Genomic DNA, 18652 nt, shown 5'->3' on the forward strand with positions numbered 1-18652 from the left:
ATTGCTACAAAAGATCGTTTTCTGGATAGAACTCATCAATAGAAGTATTTTGGTGGTTAAATGGTCAAAATCGGTCAAAAACTTTTCAATTATGAATTTTCAAAGTTTCCCATTCTGACCGGTCATTGGAGCGAAATGAAATGACAAGGTCCAAAAATAGCAATTGGCATAAGCATATATTTACCTTTATATATTTCTTTATTTTAACATATATGCAAACATACATGGTGATTTAATATGTAACTCGAGATCTACTTGTTCAATTTTTTAACCTTTTTACAGAGGGTATGATAGAGGTATTACTGGCAACTCTGCCAAATTACAGCTCAGTAGGCCACATTGTTCACCTGATCTTATTGACATTAATATTTTGTGCCATTCTTGAGCAGTGCTGAACTCAGCCACTGGCAATTAAGCGCACTGTGGCGATGGACCAATTTTGACTCGCACTTACAGGAAAATGAAATAAGTTATGTTGCTGTAATTTGCAAGATAGTTACAAAACATAATTGGCATTAACATCCCCAATTTTTACAGAAAAATCATGAAAAATAAAATAATGAGCTCAATTTAGAAATGTCTGTGCAAGCAGTGCACAGTTGAGCTCCCTGCATGTCTATGGGAGTGTTCTAATCAAGTTGATGGTTCATTGGTCATCCCTAATTATAATGATGTGCTCCCCAAAATATGAGGGAAATTCCCTAATCACTGCAGGGGTCGATGAAGCAGTAGCCCGACACATCATGGCCCTATTGGGTCCTTCCTCGCCATTGGGCCATGACTTCAGTTCTGTAGTATTGTAAGGGCTGTGCAAATAATTATGAGCCCTGGGGGAGGGTAAAATGGGGGAGGGGGGGGCAAGAAATTTTGGCAAGCGAAAGGGGGGGAAAGCAATTTTGGCAAGCGAAAGGGGGCCCATTCTACCCAAGTGATTTTTGGCACTTTCTTGGGGCGCCTTTTAAATAAAACGCTCTAAAAAGGCTTAGGGAAACCGTACGGAAACGCTGAAATATGCAAATTTTCATTGATGTATATTCTTGAGATGACGTCATTACATGACAATTTATATATTCATATTTTAATTTTGTTATTAGTAATAATTGCCAGAAAAGCTTTCTGTTAATTTCAAGCTGAAATAACAGGTGAAAGAAATCCCACTGTTTATTTTGGCCATTTAACATACAGTTCAATTCTATGGGGAACTTTTAAGTTAAAAAGTCATGTGACTTTATATCAAATGCTCTGTTGACCTACAAACACAACAAATTTGGCCGATTCCATTTAGGTGCAAGTTGGGTCATGTGTAAACATTATAAATATGCTAAAATATCAGGTTTTGTTGCAGATGGGATGGGACTATGAAATTAAAATGGTTGCATTTATAGAGCTTTTGATGTTTTCATCTCATACTGGATATTTAAAACCATTGTATTGTTATGACTTCAGCCAGGATTAAAATGCATGAAATAATTTCCACTGAAAAGAATCACACAAACAAAGACATTGCAAATATACAAATGGAACCCAACATTTTATTCAACCCTGTGTTTGCTATTCACAAATAAATTTAAAATAACAGAATGAATTTCAAACACATTTTAAGAGTTAACTTGTTACTTTTTAATGCTGCTAATAAACAATAATGAAATAATAATCAACCCAGAGGTGTGAGGACGGTTCTATAAAAGTATTATCAAACAATGTGTAAATTAATAAAATAAAATACTACATGATCAAACCAGCTGCATAACATGCAGATGTTCAAGTGAAAAAAGTCAGCCTTCTTTAAGAGCATACTGGATAATGTCATTCAGTAAAAACTAAAAGCATAGATTTGAAACAAAATAATAGTTTAAATACCTTTTAAATTCCAAAATCTTCTACTTGACTGAACTTCTATGGCTGCAAGATACCATATTCTAACAAATATGTTTTGGTTATAATCTTGCAACCCTCTTCAGCTAATCAAACAATTTTGCTGGTAACCTTCCCTTTATTTCTGCCCAACAAAAAGGAACCAACTGACATTTTGGCATCAGTTATTACCTTCGGGGTGTTTTTTAAGGCTAGTAATATTTATATCTTGCATGTCCAAGTAAACCAGTTTCTCACCCACAAACCCCACTCAAAATGGGTCTTCCTGTACAAGTCTATGAAGACTAGTCAGTTTGGCATCATCTCAAAACGTCAATACGTCAGTTGGCTCCTTTTGACATGGTGGGGCAAAATTTTGCTATCAATGTTTGAAATCATAAGCAGGGCATAACTAGAAACCTTCGCCTGCCTGGAGCTGCATGCCTAAAACATGCCCAAAATAGGATGAGTTTTCATGCTTTTCGTGTAAGCTGTCAACCAGGGGACTGGTCCACACCCAAAGCCCCCCCCCCTTGGGTATGCAGCTGTATCATACCATGTACCGTAATAAATATCCACTAGGGCATATATGCGACATGAAACACATTGGATTTTAGACATAATCTGAACAAACATGTATCATAAACACACTATCGATGACTCAGCGATACAGCTGATGGCTTAGCTGATGTGTGTACGATTAGCTGTAATATACTTTAGTTCACTCACCCCTACAGACTCGGACATGTACTCATTATACATGATATATAGGACAGACACTACGTAATGAGTGAATTAATGTACACCACATGTCATCATACACACAACAGCTAATGGAGTTGTTTTTATGCCGCTTAGTCATCTGTCTATTCTGCCCTATATTCACACCACCTGTTACCATGTCGAATCCTGACGAACATGTGTCAAACCAAACCATGAATTGTTTCAATTATTAATGTGTAATCAAACTCCCTACATCTAGTTAAAATGATTAAACTTCTGTTTCCCCTTCAGACAGTGCTTCAAAAAGCTAACTTAATAACCATTACTGCCCTGCTACATATAAATTTCACTTGCAATAAATAACACTATGTTTTAAACATTCAATATTTTGTCCCAACAAGGCACTTCCCTCTTTTCGGTAAACTTATAAAATGATAAAAGTCCTGAAATTCAAAGACTCCAGACTACTCCTGATTCCAGACAAAATATTTCCAAAAATTGTTCAAATAATTATTAAAATTTGACTTTTATCATTGCCAGTTCGAACTATGGATAACATTTTATTCATCCCAAAAAATTAGTGCTGGATTTGTTTTGGAATCAGGTATCAACATTGGCCTCAAGACAATTTCATATTATTCATATTATTCATTTTACAAGTAGAATGGAAGTATGTTGTTAGTATTAGATCAAAATTATTCTGACCCATGCTATTTCCAGGGTTCCCGCACCTTGAAGCCTGTAAAATTCAAGGGCTTTCAAGGTCCAAAACCATGATTTTCAAGGACTTACCACAACACAAAATCATGATACGGCTCTCCATGCGGCACATATTAACGAAAGTGACAGCTCCTCTCCACTCCCAAAGTTTTATCAAAATTATACTTACAATTTTCAAGGACTTTCAAGGACCTTGTGCAAATTTCCAGGACTTTCAAGGCCTTGACAAGGTGTTTCCAAATTCAAGGACCGCAGGAACCCTGTATTTCATTTATGGTTTGACATATCAAAATAAAATAATAATACATGTACAAAAACCAGCATTTGTATGCATGTATATAGTCAAATTAATAAACACAGAAACATCTATTTCTAATTTCTGTATAAATCTACAAATTTCTACAAAACCGCCCTAAAGTCAGTAATCAAATTTAGGGTGTACATGTATATGTGATGCGATATATTCAAGCAGAATGACTTCGTCTGCAGCTAAAGGGCTCGGATAGTGATGTTTTCACATATTTTTTTGTAGGACTGTTAAATGTCAAAAAACTATTTTTAATAATTTGCCATAAAATTTGTATTGTATCGCAAATCAGGACATTCCTCGTATTCAGAATGCAATTTTGTGTGTCTGATGTGCTCTCATGTCCCACAAAAATACTGTGCAAAGGTGGGTGACCGACCCCGAAATTAATTTTCACAAATTTCAGTGTATTTTATACTTTCAATATAATTTCAAGGGTCCAATATGAAGAAAAACAATAGAGGTTATCCGTGTTCTATAAGTTGCATATCCTATCAGCGACTGCTATACCTTGTTTAGGACTTTCAAAAGAAGTACCTGCATGTGCAACCATGACTGCTTCAAAATAGCCCGCCAAAGCCATGCAGGCCCGGGCATGCAGGTAACTCCGAAGTCGTGCATTGAATTGGTTTGAATGAGGAATACTACGGGAATCAGCGCCTTTTGTTAGAAGTCAGGCATAAGTAAAGTGGATAACCTCTAACTAATGTAAATCATATCCAAACTTACCGATTCCAGAGATATGTTCATTTTGATGGTGCATTTCAGTACAAGTGATTATTTTTGCATATATATTTTTGGATTTCCAACACAGAAGACTTTTGTGCATGCTAGTATTTTCATGAAATTCATGCCTTACCAATATTATTATATTAAAAAAAAATCATCATATTTTCATGTTGCTACGTTTGAGATATACCCTTTATTCAAGAAATTTGCGAAAATAAAACCCTCGCAAAAATTACCACTTATTATTATAATAGAATGTGATGCTGAACAATTCTTCTTGACTAGGGTTCAAATTAGGCACTTGAAATTGCAAAAGCCCTGGACATACCTAAAATTAATTTGAAAGAGCTCTTAATTTTTACTAACATTTGATTCATTTTGCTTGATCACATCGCATATATACACCGCTGCCATTTTCCATTGTTAACTATTTGTTGTTATAATTAGTAGCAAAATAATAAACCATGTAAAACGGTAAAAAAATGACTAAACAAAAATTGGGTTATTAACCAAAAGATAATATGCCACCATATTAAGTATAAAATCCTTGGGACTACTATATAGATTAAAGTAGTATATACCGGTATAATAGGAAACAAGACTACACAATAGATGAACCTTGCCAAACTCCTAAAACCTCTTATCAATTCCCTAAATATTGTCCGTAAGGCAACGGAAAAAACCCTGTTTTACGGGCAGATGGCCTTTTCAGGTAGGGTCTGTCGGTCAGGATTTTTTTCTCCTTTTTCTGGAGGCTAAAATATCACCACAAACTTAAATAATCTAGCAATAATTTGATGATTTTTTTTTTGCCAACATATTTTGAAAAATGTTCTGAATTTTTTCAAAAATTTCAGTCAAAACCAAAAACAGCAGATTTTACCAAAACTAAAAAAAAATCTCCCAAAATGCAAAATCTGGCTCGTAAAACAGAGATTTTTTTTGTCGCCTAATAATATGAAGAGATCAGATGCAAAATGAGACACGCCATTTTCAAACTTTTTGCGCTAAGGCCACCAATATAGATAATGCTCGCTTTAAATTGACAGCCTACATAAAGAAATTGAACATATACTTATCTTTAATCAAAAACAGCACATCTTTTCTTATAAGGTTCTTTATTAGATGAGTTACATTTGCCTATATCTCAATCAAGAAAAATGGATATGGCTTTTAGCATCTAAACTCTCCATATATACATGGACTTATTCACCTGAAGAGACGCTCAAAGTGCTGTTGTGAAGCGCATTTTATGCAGCTTCAACTTATAAAATATAATTATGGAAAAATAAAAACAAAACGGAACATAACAATAGGAAAGCTGCTTCAAATGCCATAGTGACAGACGATGGTAAAGCAATGAAGCATGCACATTCATTTTCTCCAATATGGAAAAATCAATCCCAGAACAAACAATCAATGTGGTATTCCAGTTTAAATCAATAAACCCTGTATGGAATACATAACCTGAATCTTCCACACAGGGAGCGTGAATTTCAAATGGGATTACCTAAATGGGCGACTCCATTTGAATTCTACACCCCTATGTGGGATAATAAGGTCATTACTTCTATAGGGGGTGGTGTATACCAATTCATTCTCTATAAACAATGCATAGGACCAGTGTAAAATCTACATCCATTTTTGTAAGTTATGTTTTCTTGCCTTGTTATGTAAGTAATGATGTAATTTTGACACCGTTGCTATGAAAGGACATTAATGAACAAATAGTGCATTATGTCATATGTTGGAAAATGATATATGAAGAATTCAGATGCAAAAACCGATATATCGACATTTCTCAATTTGAGATTTTGGCAAATTTAATTGGTCAAATATAAAGAAAATAACAAGCAAATATGCGCTACTTTTCATCACAAATTGACAAATTTGTAAGTAGAGTGTTAATTTTATATGGCACATGTAGTGGATATTGCATTTTGCATCAGTACTCTCCATATTTTACGAGGGGGTTTGCTTTAACCATCAATGTATAGTAATTGGCATTGAACTGATTAAAATAATACCAAAACTGCCACCAGGTTACTTTAACATTGTAAAAATGACACAATTCTTCAAAACCTTATTTCAAACCAGTTTGCTGTTAAAACTGGTTTTGTTTGTCCGACACTCTCCATTTCCACAGCAGCTGAATGGACTATCCCATCATGCATTCTGCTTGATCCACAGCAAATGTACACAAAAATAAGTAAGAGCTGCTTAAATATTTAAAGCTATGGAAAGTTTCACAGGGATAATATTTTTGTAAACAAAAGTCTAAGCACCCCTGATTTAAGTGAGTAATTGAAAGTTTAAGAGAAGGATTTCATTTTGAGTACATTTTCTATTTTGGTACTGCAAAGCGTAATGGGATAGCCCTTTCAGCTGCTGTGCTCTATTTCATAGAATAGGAATTAAGTACAACTATCAAACTTGCTGCCTAAGATACAAGCATCCCTGCTTTAATCTATATACCTTGTGTCGCTTACAGTTTGGTACTAACATCACTGCGTGTTTAAGGTTGACCAAGCATCAAACGAGGGCGCTGTTCTCACAATCATGTTCCCGTGTGAAGGCACCACAATCTGAACGCTCTCTCACATACAGAAGCTACGCATTTTGAAGTCACTACCAAACTGAAAGTGACACAAGGCATAGTGCGTTTATTTGTATTGCATAAACAGTTTAACGGCAAGTGCTATGTTCGCACTTTGCCAGTACCACTAAAAAGACTACGGATCATGAATACTTGAACAATAAATGTTGTTATCATGACCACGCATGTCAGTATTGACCAGAAGGCAACCCGTTCGTAATTACGCTCTGCGACGTAGCGATCACGGAATTCTATATTACGCCACATTCTCTGATGTTGCTGTGCTTTCCTAAGGTGTTCTTTGACTATATCTAGCGAAGTCTGCAAGAATGAAAATAGATGGAACATTATATTAGAATCATTGATCACCAAGTTTACATATGAATGAAAGTTGAACTTTTTGTTCACAATTAACTTTTTTACCCCCAAGTTTTTCAGTTTTACACAATCTTGCCATAGGAATTTGACAACAAGCCATGATAATAGGATAGGATTACGTCTCACACTACCCCAATCCCAATCAGAGATGGGCATTGGGCAGGTACCTGAGAGCCTACCTGAATATCCTTAACCTTAGTCAAATGCCCTTTTTGCATTAACACTGCGAAATCAAATAAATACACATAGTGCCAATACTTGGTCCTATTATTGGAATTGAGCGTCACTTGGAGATGGGAGTGGATGGGTGAAAAGTTATTTATTTGTGCACATCAAACGGCTGCATTTGTCTGCTGCTACATGCATCTCTTTTTACATAATAGCTAGGAATAAGTTATAACTACTTGACTCAACTGAAGTAGAGGTCACTTCAAATCATCCCCAAGTAACATGGTTTATGATTAGTCTACAGATATCATTCCTAAAAACCATATGGTTTGGGGATGAGTTGAAGTGGCCTCCACTTGAGATGCGCCTGGTATTTATTCCTATCTAATTATGTAATAAAAAATTGCTTTAAAAAGGAATTGGGCTGCCCAATGGGAGCTTTGATGTGATGTGCTGAAATAGCTTGAAATGTAACCATTTGGATAACATTTACTTCTTTTAAACAATTGTAACATTAGCATATACCATTTTTTCACCCTGATGTGGCAGTGGCGTCAATGTGCTGAGGCACCTGTTTTGTGTGCGCATCTATGCAGCGTCTTTAAGTGTGTGCGTGTGTAAACCTGCTCTTTGAGCGAATACTAGCAATAAATAGCAGCTGCATCCAATGAAATACGTACTGACATCACTGCCACATCAGGATGGAAAATGGTATAGTGAACAAAGAAAGATTATGAAATATATATAAACTCAACCAATAAAGTATCGAAACGATAATAGATGGTCAGATATATCGGGAACTGAAATATATAGCAAAACCTTATTTAATGTATATAAAGCGCAACTTTCTCCTGCGCATTTTGATACCTCTTTTGTTGCTCTATGATATCATTTGGTCGAGTTATGGGCGCTTGAGTGGCTTCAAGTCGGATTTTGAAAGTTGCACTTTAGCTCCTATTCAAGCCAAATGCGTTCGCCGTGTACACACACACCCCCACACACAATCAAGACAAAGATGTGCTCTGTTTACTTAACCATGAACTTTACTCCTTCGACTTCCAACTTCAATACTTGCTACCCTTTACTTATCTCTGACTTATTTCATGAACTCTTTCTGCTGACATATCAATACTTGGTGTGCCCACCATCACACACACTCATTTGAATTTGGCGGACAAAAGCAATGGGCTTGAATAGGAGCTAAGTGCAACTTTCAAAATCCGACTTGAAGCCACTCAAGCGCCCATAACTCAACCAAATGATATCGTAGAGCAACAAAAGAGGTATCAAAATGCGCAAGAGAAAGCTGTGCTTTATATACATTAAATAGGTGTTGCTATATATTTCATTTTCCGATATATCTGACCATCTATAATCGTTTCGATACTTTATTTGTTGAGTTTATATATATTGCAGTGGGAGATGTGTAAAATGGCACTGCATGGGATGGAAGAGGATTGGTTTCAAATAAAAGGAATAAAGCTCAGGTTACCATTTTGGTTACTATTGTTAGCTGTATGAATTCTAGAAACATGAAAATAATTTCAAAACAAAATTAAGCTTGTAGTAGATACCAGATTTGTTTTTCCCCAGATTATTTTATGTGCTGAATATTCATGAACTAAACGGAATATTCATGAATGAGAAACTCTAACCTCATTGGTCAATTTAGCTCTGCGAAGCATAAAGCAAGCCAAGCTCCACGTTAAGACGGTTTCGGCAGACGATATCAGGCCGACCATAGACGTGTCAGCATGAAAAACATGGTGCTCCTTTGAATGAGGGAATTAAACTACAACAATGGGATTTTGCATGTTTCTATAAATAGCATGGTTAATAGGCGTTAATTTTGTATTTCAAGTGTAAATTCCTGCTGTATATAGAACTTGAATTCACTGCATATTAGTAAACAATTGTAACATCAAAACCAAGCCAATTGTGTTATTTATTCTAAGCACATACTTTAAAAAAAAAAACATGCCAAGAAAATCTAGCAAAACTAAAAAAGGAAGCAAAAAGCAATTCCACGCCAATATTGGAAAAGGCACACATGTAGCAGCTGACAGGTGCATACATTTGATATGGGTATCATAAGGCTTAGAGAAAAAACACAATTTTTTGACCCAAAATGATAGTCAAATACAATGGCCATAACATTGTATGAGCCAACCTGATGCACGGACTGACCAAAAATACAAATATTTTAGTCATAAATCAACTTAAAAGGTCAATATACTGATTGGTTTAAGTAGTAAATATAAAATATCACTTGTATTGTTGCTTGGATAAACCAAAAATGACCCAAATTGCAAATTCAGGATGGAAAATCAGGTCAAACTTAGTAAGTTAAGCTAATCCAGTTGTAATGGCTGTTAAATTCTGCATACATCCAGCACAGAAACATTTTTTGTGGTAAAATTTTTTTTTTTAAAGCAAGAAAAGCACACACACACACACAAAAAAGAGATTCACTGCAAGAAATGTGAGATTGCGTTTTCTCTCTAAGTCTATGTTTCATGTACACATATCGTCAGCCTACTATGCTAATTCGTAATTGCTAACATCATTTTTTGTAATTTTCAGAATAAAGTACAAAATGTGGCTCAAGCAAGTATCATTATGTAATCACCCTAATTATTTCGGATTATTCCCTTTAATTTATATCATTATCATTCTTGTGCAAAGATTAGTGAATAAATATGTTTAAATGCATGCTTGAACCATATTTTGTACTTTGTTCTCAAAATTTTATTTAAAAAAAGACTTTGGCAATTAGCGTAGTAGGCCGATGATATTTGCTTGCCTGGATTTCATCTATTCTGATCTCAAATTCTTGTTGTGCTCCAGCCGTTTCAAACCACGCTGGTGATTTGACTTCCTCATCTTGGTCATCGTAATCTAATGCCAAGTCAAAGTACACAATCTAGAAAAAGAAACAGGGTTGATAGATAGATTTACATAGATAGATTTAATATCCCAAGTTATGTTTGATTTGCTTGCCTGAATTTCATCTATACTGATATCATATTCTTGTAGCGTCCCAGCCATATCAAACCACGCTGGTGAGTTCACTTCTTCGTCCTGGTCGTCATAGTCCAATTCTATGTCAAAATATACAATCTAAAAATAAACAAATACACACATCTGATGAATGATCATGAACCCTTCTGAACCTTCTAAATAATAAACAAATTTGAAAGTGCGCAGAGAAAAGGGCACAGGGGACTACCAAGCCTCCACCAGAAAGAAAGAAGTGTCACTCAAATGTTGGAAGATCTCGGATGGGACTCTGTCACTGTCAGAAAGGAGAGAAATTGTTTAGCCATGTTTTACAAAATGAGATGGTTGGAATCAACAAAGAAGTCTACATTCAAATCCGCCTCCAGATTGGGGAGAGAAGGGGAGAGAAGAACCAGGTTCACAGGACATTGTGCCAGGAGTGAGAAGCCAGGGTGTCCAAACTGGTCCACTAGATATTGAAGCATAGGAATAACAAGGGTGTGAGAGGCCTCAGACCAAAAAAGAGGAACACAGGGTAAAAATGCCAAATATGGGCTGAAAATAAAAGAAATACATTTTGGGAACAAGAGAGGAAAACAGCTGAAAAGAGGGTCTTTCACACCCCTGGGATAAAGAAACATCCACAAGGAGGATACCAGATTGGAGGCATCAAATTTCGAGACAGTTATGCATGACAGAAACCATTGGAAACCGATTGTGGTTTGGTGGAATAGGCAAGTAGAATCTAAGAATATTGTTTTAGAACAATATTTTACACAAATATTACATAACTTTTAAGTGAACTGTTTGTTTTGACCTACCTTTTCTGACATACGACTAAAAGAATTATCAAAGCAAAATAGATACTCCCCCGTTTCTTTGGTGTCATATCTGAAATTATACATATAATAAAATAAATTAAAAATGAATAATAATCATAGCATTTTGAAAACTGATTGAAAGCAAGTAGACTACATTACGGGGTTAAAAACCAAAATATTGGTAGTAAGACAACAGGGGCACATTTTAGGTGAAAATCTAAACATGGTAGGCCTGACTATTTGTTTTTAATCCTTATTAATACCATGAAAACATGTGAAGAGAAAGTAAACTATATTACCAAGAGGAACATGCTTTCGCCTCATTTAAATTATTATGTGATGACCAGTACTGTCAAATTATGACACATTTACAAACATTTGGACAAGAAGCAGGGATCTTTAACTGTAAAGCCTGAAACCTTATCAGCTCAATATTAAAACATATGGCAAGATTTACCTTTAGAAAACAGAACATGCAGTTCTACGGTACATACATTTGTATGAAGGCCCCGGAAAGTCAAAAAAGGCTTAGTCTTACTTTTAAAGACCAGTACTTACGTATAAATGCCTTCTTGTTTCCTAGCTTCTGTTGCCATGGCTCTATTGCTTGGTGTACGTAGAATGAAATTGATGTCCATGTCTCCTCCCTCTATCACCTGTACATTAGAAATATAAAATAGCACATAATTGTAGGCAGTGTCTGAAATAAGGAACAAATTGAGGTTTTCCCGAGGACAACTAAACCATAAATTCTGCTTGGCCTCAAAACATTTCAGTTGTCCTCAATATGTGTCATATTTTTGAGTGCAAAAAAATCAAATTTGTTGGTTGTTTTTTGCTTTGGAAAATCTGTAGCTACAAATTGGTAAACCTGTGCAAGCTTCAAAATCCGCCATTCTGTTCATGAGGATCTTGAGCAATTGGTTAACTCAGTGAAATGGTTAATTAAAAATATTCAGAATATGCTGAATAAGTGGACAGCGTAGCATATAATACTCTGTGCTAGCAGTGGTCCGTATATCTCTCTTAATGATACAAATTGCGATCAAACATGACAAGTCAAAACTTAAATTAAGTTAATGTCAACTTGTATTATTTATTTATAAATCATGATTTTGGAGGTAAAATATAGTGGTTATCCGGGGGACAAGTACATAGCTCATTATGGTTGTCCACAGTGAGTTTTGGACAAGAGGACAAGAGGATAAGTGCTTATTTCGAACACTTATTGTAGGCCAACTGTTTTAAAAGAATAGGACTGGACTAGCAGCAAAGGTCAATTTAAAAGTTTGTGTAGTCTGTTTTGATCTAGTAATCAATATTTTTTCACATTTTTAGCATACAGACTACTAATTTGTTCAATGCAATATCCGCAGTCCATATGCTGCCCAAAAGGCCAGGATGCTCAGTTCCCATATGCTGTATTTTTTTTTAATATCCTATTGCTTTTTGATATGTAGTACTTTTGAATTAGCATTGTGCAATACATACGTATTTTTAAATGTTTGCTGGCAAATAAAATTAAATGAAATTCTGAATATCAATGTATATTTCAGAATACAATAGTCCAGAAAATAAAGCATGTGCCAAAATTATGACAATTGTTGCAACTATTCAACAATTGAAGACTATTTGGAGGTCAAAATTTGAGTAAAAAATCGAAGTAACTTTCATGTTAAAAATGCACAAATCAGAAAGTTTCATAGAATGAATGATACAGGCAATATGTAACACAATCTGGTCCATGGAGGCCAAAGAAGGCGTTTTTGAAAACCGAGTTCATGTATAATTATTACTGCATACAAACATACTGAAAACACAAAATGTCTAGCATACTTTGTTGAAGTTGGTTATGAAGTTTTGTGAGGTCTATTTTCTTATGTATTTTATTGTTTATTACTCCATATTTTATCTCCATCCTTTATTTATCTCAATTTCAAATATTTGCAATTTGACTAGATACTTCACTTGACCCAAATATATAATCTATTTTTGTGATGTGAGAATCGCACATGGAATTTTAGAGGGATTTTAATAGCAGTTCTATAACGAAAAGCTGCTCTATCATGAGACTATGCTGTTTTGTTTTGCAATTGATGCATAAATGCTGGCTGAATGTTTATGACAAAAGTCAATCTTTGATAAGATGTAACTTTGTTATGGTTACGCACTATGGAGTGTGATTGTAAATTATGTAACATTTGGCCAAAAATTAAAATTGTTACAAATTTGTGCATGTGGTGCATAAATAATTATCTCAAAACACCATATTTTACTAATCCAAAAGAAAAAGCACAATTTTGTAATGCATCGCTGATCAATGCACTTGACAACAAGCTGGTTGACCATGGTCGCCGGCACGCACGTAGTAGGCGACCTTGTCAATTCTACGAACGCAATTCACCAGCACGCATTCCGGACGGTGCCGGACCACGAAGTAATACAAAATGGACAATTGCGTATGCATAAACACCTACCACACACGCTTTAGGTAGCGCTGCATTTCCTGTGCATGCAAAATCGATCGCGCTGTCGTGTCATTCCACTAAACTTGCGACCAGGCTTCCCGTTAGTGTGCGTCATTGCGTCCAGACGCATATTTGACAAATTTGGACGCAAGTTCACATGGCTAATCAAGTATTTTGCGTCCATGTCACATGCATGTGGACGCAAACAAAACTTCGAAATTTTATCATTAATTGATGATAAAAGCCAGAGGGTTTCTACACATTTTACACTGCAGGAGACACCATTTCTGAGGGTAAAATTACATTCAAATGGATTAAAAAATAAGGTTATTTTGAGAAAACAAGCCTAGACAACAGCCTTGAAGACTATCTAATATACATGTAATATTCTTCAAGGCTTGTTTTCTCAAAATTATACCATAAAATATGCAAATTAGGTACCTATTAAGCCCAGGCAATTTTAGCAGAATTAGCACCCCAAAAGGCCATTTTTAACATAAAAACCTGTTTTAGACTTTTTTGAAAAAATGCTTCCTTCATCCCAAAAAAGTGGTTTTAAATGTTCAGTTTCCTATACTTTTGTACAATGAGAGACATTCTCCAAAGTATTTTTTTGGCCTAATAACATGGCTGAAATGGATATATATAATGCGCAATATAATAACGATGATTCATCAAATTTTTGACCCCCTCCCCCTATTTTTTTTGTTAAATTTTCAAAAAATATTTTTGGCCAAAAAAGCAAGTTATATGCCCTAAATTACTTGTTATTTAATGTTGGAAACCATAGAATTACTGCTACTTAAAAAAAAAATTGCCAATTTATGTTTACAAAGTTGGATAAAGTTGTACATTTTAATTACTTTTACTTCTACTGAACAGCTAGCAATGTATACTCATTCAATGTGTTCCTGACTGTTCAATAGAAGCAAAAGTAATCAAAATGTACAACTTTATCCAACTAGGCCTGATGAAGCGTCAGAGATATGACGTGATACTGTAGTCAACAAAAAACAGTAAGTCCAGTTGCAAAGATTTATAACCTAATCTAACTTTATCCAACTTTGTAAAATAAAATTGGCAATTTTTTTTAAGTAGCAGTATTTCTATGGTTTCCAACTTTGATTAACAAGTAATTTAGGGCCTATATATTAAACTAAAAATATTTTTTTTATTTTTTTTTAGAAAATCTGATTTTTTTTGGGGAAAATACAAAAAAATCGGAATTCCGATTAAAATCGGAAGATTGGCATCTCTGGATCATTAAATCAATAACTACTTGCCTTGAGCTGCTGAATTTTCAGTGCAGTAGTTGTAGTCCTTGCCCCTATAATATACATATCTTACTTGTCACCAATGTGCTATGATTTTTGAGAAAAATGCAAAAATAGTACCCCCTTAAGATAATAAAAGCCCCAAAATTTTGACCCACCTGCTAAGAATTGAAGTAAATTCTGCAATATTTGTAAATGCAACGTCAGGAAATCATGCACTTTTTGCATGCTTTCCGAACGATCGCTGTTTGATGGGGAAGTCCCAATTGATTTGTTTACAAGCACGTGCGGTTAATGTTTATTTAATTATTTATCACAAGCTGACAATTAAGTTTATTTTCTCATAAATAATCTATGTTTCCTTTATTAGTATTATTGTTACGATGAATAAAAGCAATTTTAAAGACAAAATCCAAATGATATTAAGGGGGTACTACACCCCTGGCCAAATTTGTGCCTATTTTTGCATTTTTCTCAAAAATTATAGCGCATTGGTGACAAGTAAAATATGTATATTATAGGGGCAAGGACTACAAATACTGCTCTGAAAATTCAGCAACTCAAGGCAAGTAGTTATTGATTTATTGATCAAATAGTGGTTTTCCCTCATTTTTGACTGTAACTCCACAGCTGTTGTCTGTGCTGAAATAAAATTTTCAGTGCAGTAGTTGTAGTCCTTGCCCCTACATGTATAATATACATATCTTACTTGTCATCAATACGCAATAATTTTTGAGAAAAATGCAAAAATAGGCACAAAATTGGGCAGGGGTGTAGTACCCCCTTAACCTTTTTTTATTATTTGTGGCAGCGTGTGTTTTAGCTTAGCGGAAGTAAAAGTACGAACAAAAATTTGCTTAAAGGGTTAACAGCACAGCACACGTTTCGGACCAAAACTGACACAGATATAAGAACAATTATCATAGCGAATGGAGATGGAATATCACGGCGAAAATGCACAAGTTTTTATTATTTTTTAACAATCAACATTTGATGAGGGTAGACCTGGGGTACGTGTGTATCGTATATCGTGAATTTCAGATGGACGCACAAAAATCTGTCTGGACGCAAGTTTTTGCAACCTCGTCAGCAAACTTGCGTCACTACAGATGCACATTTTAAAAACCTTAACGGGAACCCTGCTTGCGACATTACGCAGTGCACACAGTACATTCATACTATCATAACTATGAATTAGGTATGCTAGGTGAATTCAAATTTGCCATCAAACTGCATCATTTTACATATCAAATTAAAGCCATTGAGTAAAGAAAGCCAAAACTGAAAACATTTTTTTCATAGCACTTTCGAGCTTTCCGTAACAAAGTTACATCTTGTCAAAGATTGACTTTCATTTAGGGGTGTTTCTAGATCTTAGTCTCATGGCGATAGCAGCTTTTTTTAATGGAACTGCTATCAAACTCCCTCTAAAATTCCATGTGCGACTTGATTAGCACCATAAAAAATCATATATTTGGGTCAAGTGAAGTATAGAAAACATATTTATGTAGGTTTCCTTCACCGGCCTATTCTCGAAAAAAATTCAAATTTCTATGTAAATATGCATTGTGTTTGGGCCCCGGTCTAGGCAAATTTCGCTGACTAGCAAATGTGTTAACTAAGGTTTGCCTGGGATACCTATATATGAATGATCGAGAAATTATTATTTTGGTCATGATAGTTATACTAGTAGCATTCCAAGTAATGATTGAAGTGCATGATTGATAATATTGTACAATAGGCAATAAATCCTAGGCTAGATTAGACTTGAAATGAACACACATTGAATGACAAAATTAGATAAATTGATGATTAATCAATGTTTTTGATGTTGTACAGATTCAATGCAATTGCCATTGCATGCCACTCATACATGCATATACTTAGTCCGAATAATCAGACCCAGAACAAAACATTAATTTCTGACATGATGCGTGTACTGGGTCTGAACTGTTTCCATATGAAATCTTGAGGGCAAATTGGACAATAGAAGCACATGGTTCTACGTGACAGCTTTTTAATCCCTATTCATGTTACGTGAATCACGCTATTGTGGACCATCCTTCTGATACTTGAGTGTTTGGACAAGCGGAACGGTCTTTTGTCTACCTCTCTGTTTGTAAACAAACCAGGAGGTCGAAATCGTCCTCCTCGCCGAATACGAAAGTCAGCGTAATATACTAAAATGCAGCAAACCTTTTACGAGCGCGACTACCGTGATGTTGCAAATTCGGCGCTAACAACGCGTACGGCGCACAGTTCATTCATAAATTTCCACTCAGCAACAATATATCGCCTTAGCAGCCAATCAGAGACAAGTGCGTTCAACGCAGTATATACGCTATGTATCCTTACGATTCGCGCTCGTTTAAGGTTTTCTGCATTTTAGTATAGTACGGCACTAGCATATACTCACCTAGACTGCGGAACTCAGTCCTCAATGATAGTCAGTCATTTATCTTTTGGTCGTTATATGACTATCATTTGAGGGACTGAGTTGTTATAATATATCTTCCGAGGTGCAATTTCAGACAATAGCTGGGGATTAGTGGGGCAGAGGTTATCTATTGAATCCTTTCATGACCACTGAAGCATAGTCAAGTCTGCCAAGGACACTCGGCACAAATTGAAAGAGAATGCATGCATGTCAGGTCATAGACACCAATTTGGTGTTTGTTATGACACCAATTTGGTGTTTGTTATGCACCTCGAAATATGTACCTTAAAGTCTGTGTCTAATACTCACCTGGAATTCGAAGTCGAAGGTTTGGCCTTCCCTAATGTGCTGATTGAAACATTCCCTTCTACCAGCAGGAACAATTATTGTTAAATCATGTTCAATACTTAAACAAAAACCTAATAATAAAGTCAAAATAATGACTATATTTGATATTAATGTAATAACCATGATTTTACGTTTGTCAAGTGGGCATGAAGTTCACTAAACAACACGTCGAGTTCACCAGAAACCGGAAATTCATTGCTCTGAACTTAATCATCACAGGGCTTTGCTTCTCCCAATTAATTAGTAGTCTCATTTCCAGGATTTCCTATTTTGAGGCGATAAAAATATAAGGCCAGGTAAAATAAAAAACATGTTTCACGTCCGGATTTTTGAAAAAAAGGAGGAGGAGGGGGCTTTTTATTTTTTAATTTTTTATCGCAAAATTGGTGTAAATACCCATAATTAGAGCTGTTTTAGCGTACACAATAATGCCTGAAAAAAGGAGGAGGCCTCTTTTTATTTGATGTTCTGAGAGGTAGGCCCCCTTTAATTATCTCAAAACCTTCCAAAAGTGTTTCTTGTATATTATCAAGCCTATAGAAAGCATCTCCACTTCCTAGACATATTTTATGAAATGTTATAACTGAATTTCAAAAAATAAAAAAATAATTGAAGAAACCTCAAAAAAGGAAGCGGGAGGGGACGTGAAACATGTTTATTTTTTTATTTGGCCTAACACGATTTTAATAAAATCATTATCTTTTCCACAAATATACTCATAATAATATTCAAAAAAACGTTTATTTTCTAAAAATACTTGATTTAGATATACAAAGAACTTTTTTTAGAATTCAGGAGTTATTTTTTTACGATGGGTGCTGAAAATAAG

The 18652-nt window shown here is 35.1% G+C and overlaps 1 protein-coding gene across 2 annotated transcripts; it reads right to left on the minus strand.

Annotated features, from left to right (window-relative positions):
* Positions 1-1512: 1512 nt before the first annotated feature.
* Positions 1513-18011, minus strand: LOC140148001 (transmembrane emp24 domain-containing protein 1-like). 2 transcript variants are annotated; one of them, XM_072169824.1, is made up of 5 exons: positions 17785-18011; positions 11855-11952; positions 11297-11366; positions 10279-10398; positions 1513-7250 (listed from the first exon to the last, which is right to left on the minus strand). In XM_072169824.1, the coding sequence occupies exons 1-5, from the start codon at positions 17944-17946 to the stop codon at positions 7032-7034; spliced, it is 669 nt and encodes a 222-aa protein (XP_072025925.1). In that variant the 5' UTR covers positions 17947-18011; the 3' UTR covers positions 1513-7031. The 2 variants fall into 2 exon arrangements, with proteins under 2 accessions (XP_072025925.1, XP_072025926.1); XM_072169825.1 differs by lacking the exon at positions 10279-10398 and adding an exon at positions 10476-10595.
* Between the last annotated feature and the right edge of the window lie 641 nt (positions 18012-18652).

The sequence above is a fragment of the Amphiura filiformis genome, chromosome 3 (genome assembly GCF_039555335.1).
Source record: "Amphiura filiformis chromosome 3, Afil_fr2py, whole genome shotgun sequence".
Lineage (NCBI taxonomy): Eukaryota > Metazoa > Echinodermata > Ophiuroidea > Amphilepidida > Amphiuridae > Amphiura > Amphiura filiformis.

Coding starts and splice junctions, on each gene's coding strand:
- LOC140148001 (XM_072169824.1), bottom strand. CDS start 17,946: ATGGTTATTACATTAATATCAAATATAGTCATTATTTTGACTTTATTA. Junction 11,367..11,854: donor AAACAAGAAGGCATTTATAC/GTAAGTACTGGT, acceptor GTATAATTTCAG/ATATGACACCAAAGAAACGG. Junction 10,399..11,296: donor TTAGTCGTATGTCAGAAAAG/GTAGGTCAAAAC, acceptor TTCTTTTTCTAG/ATTGTGTACTTTGACTTGGC.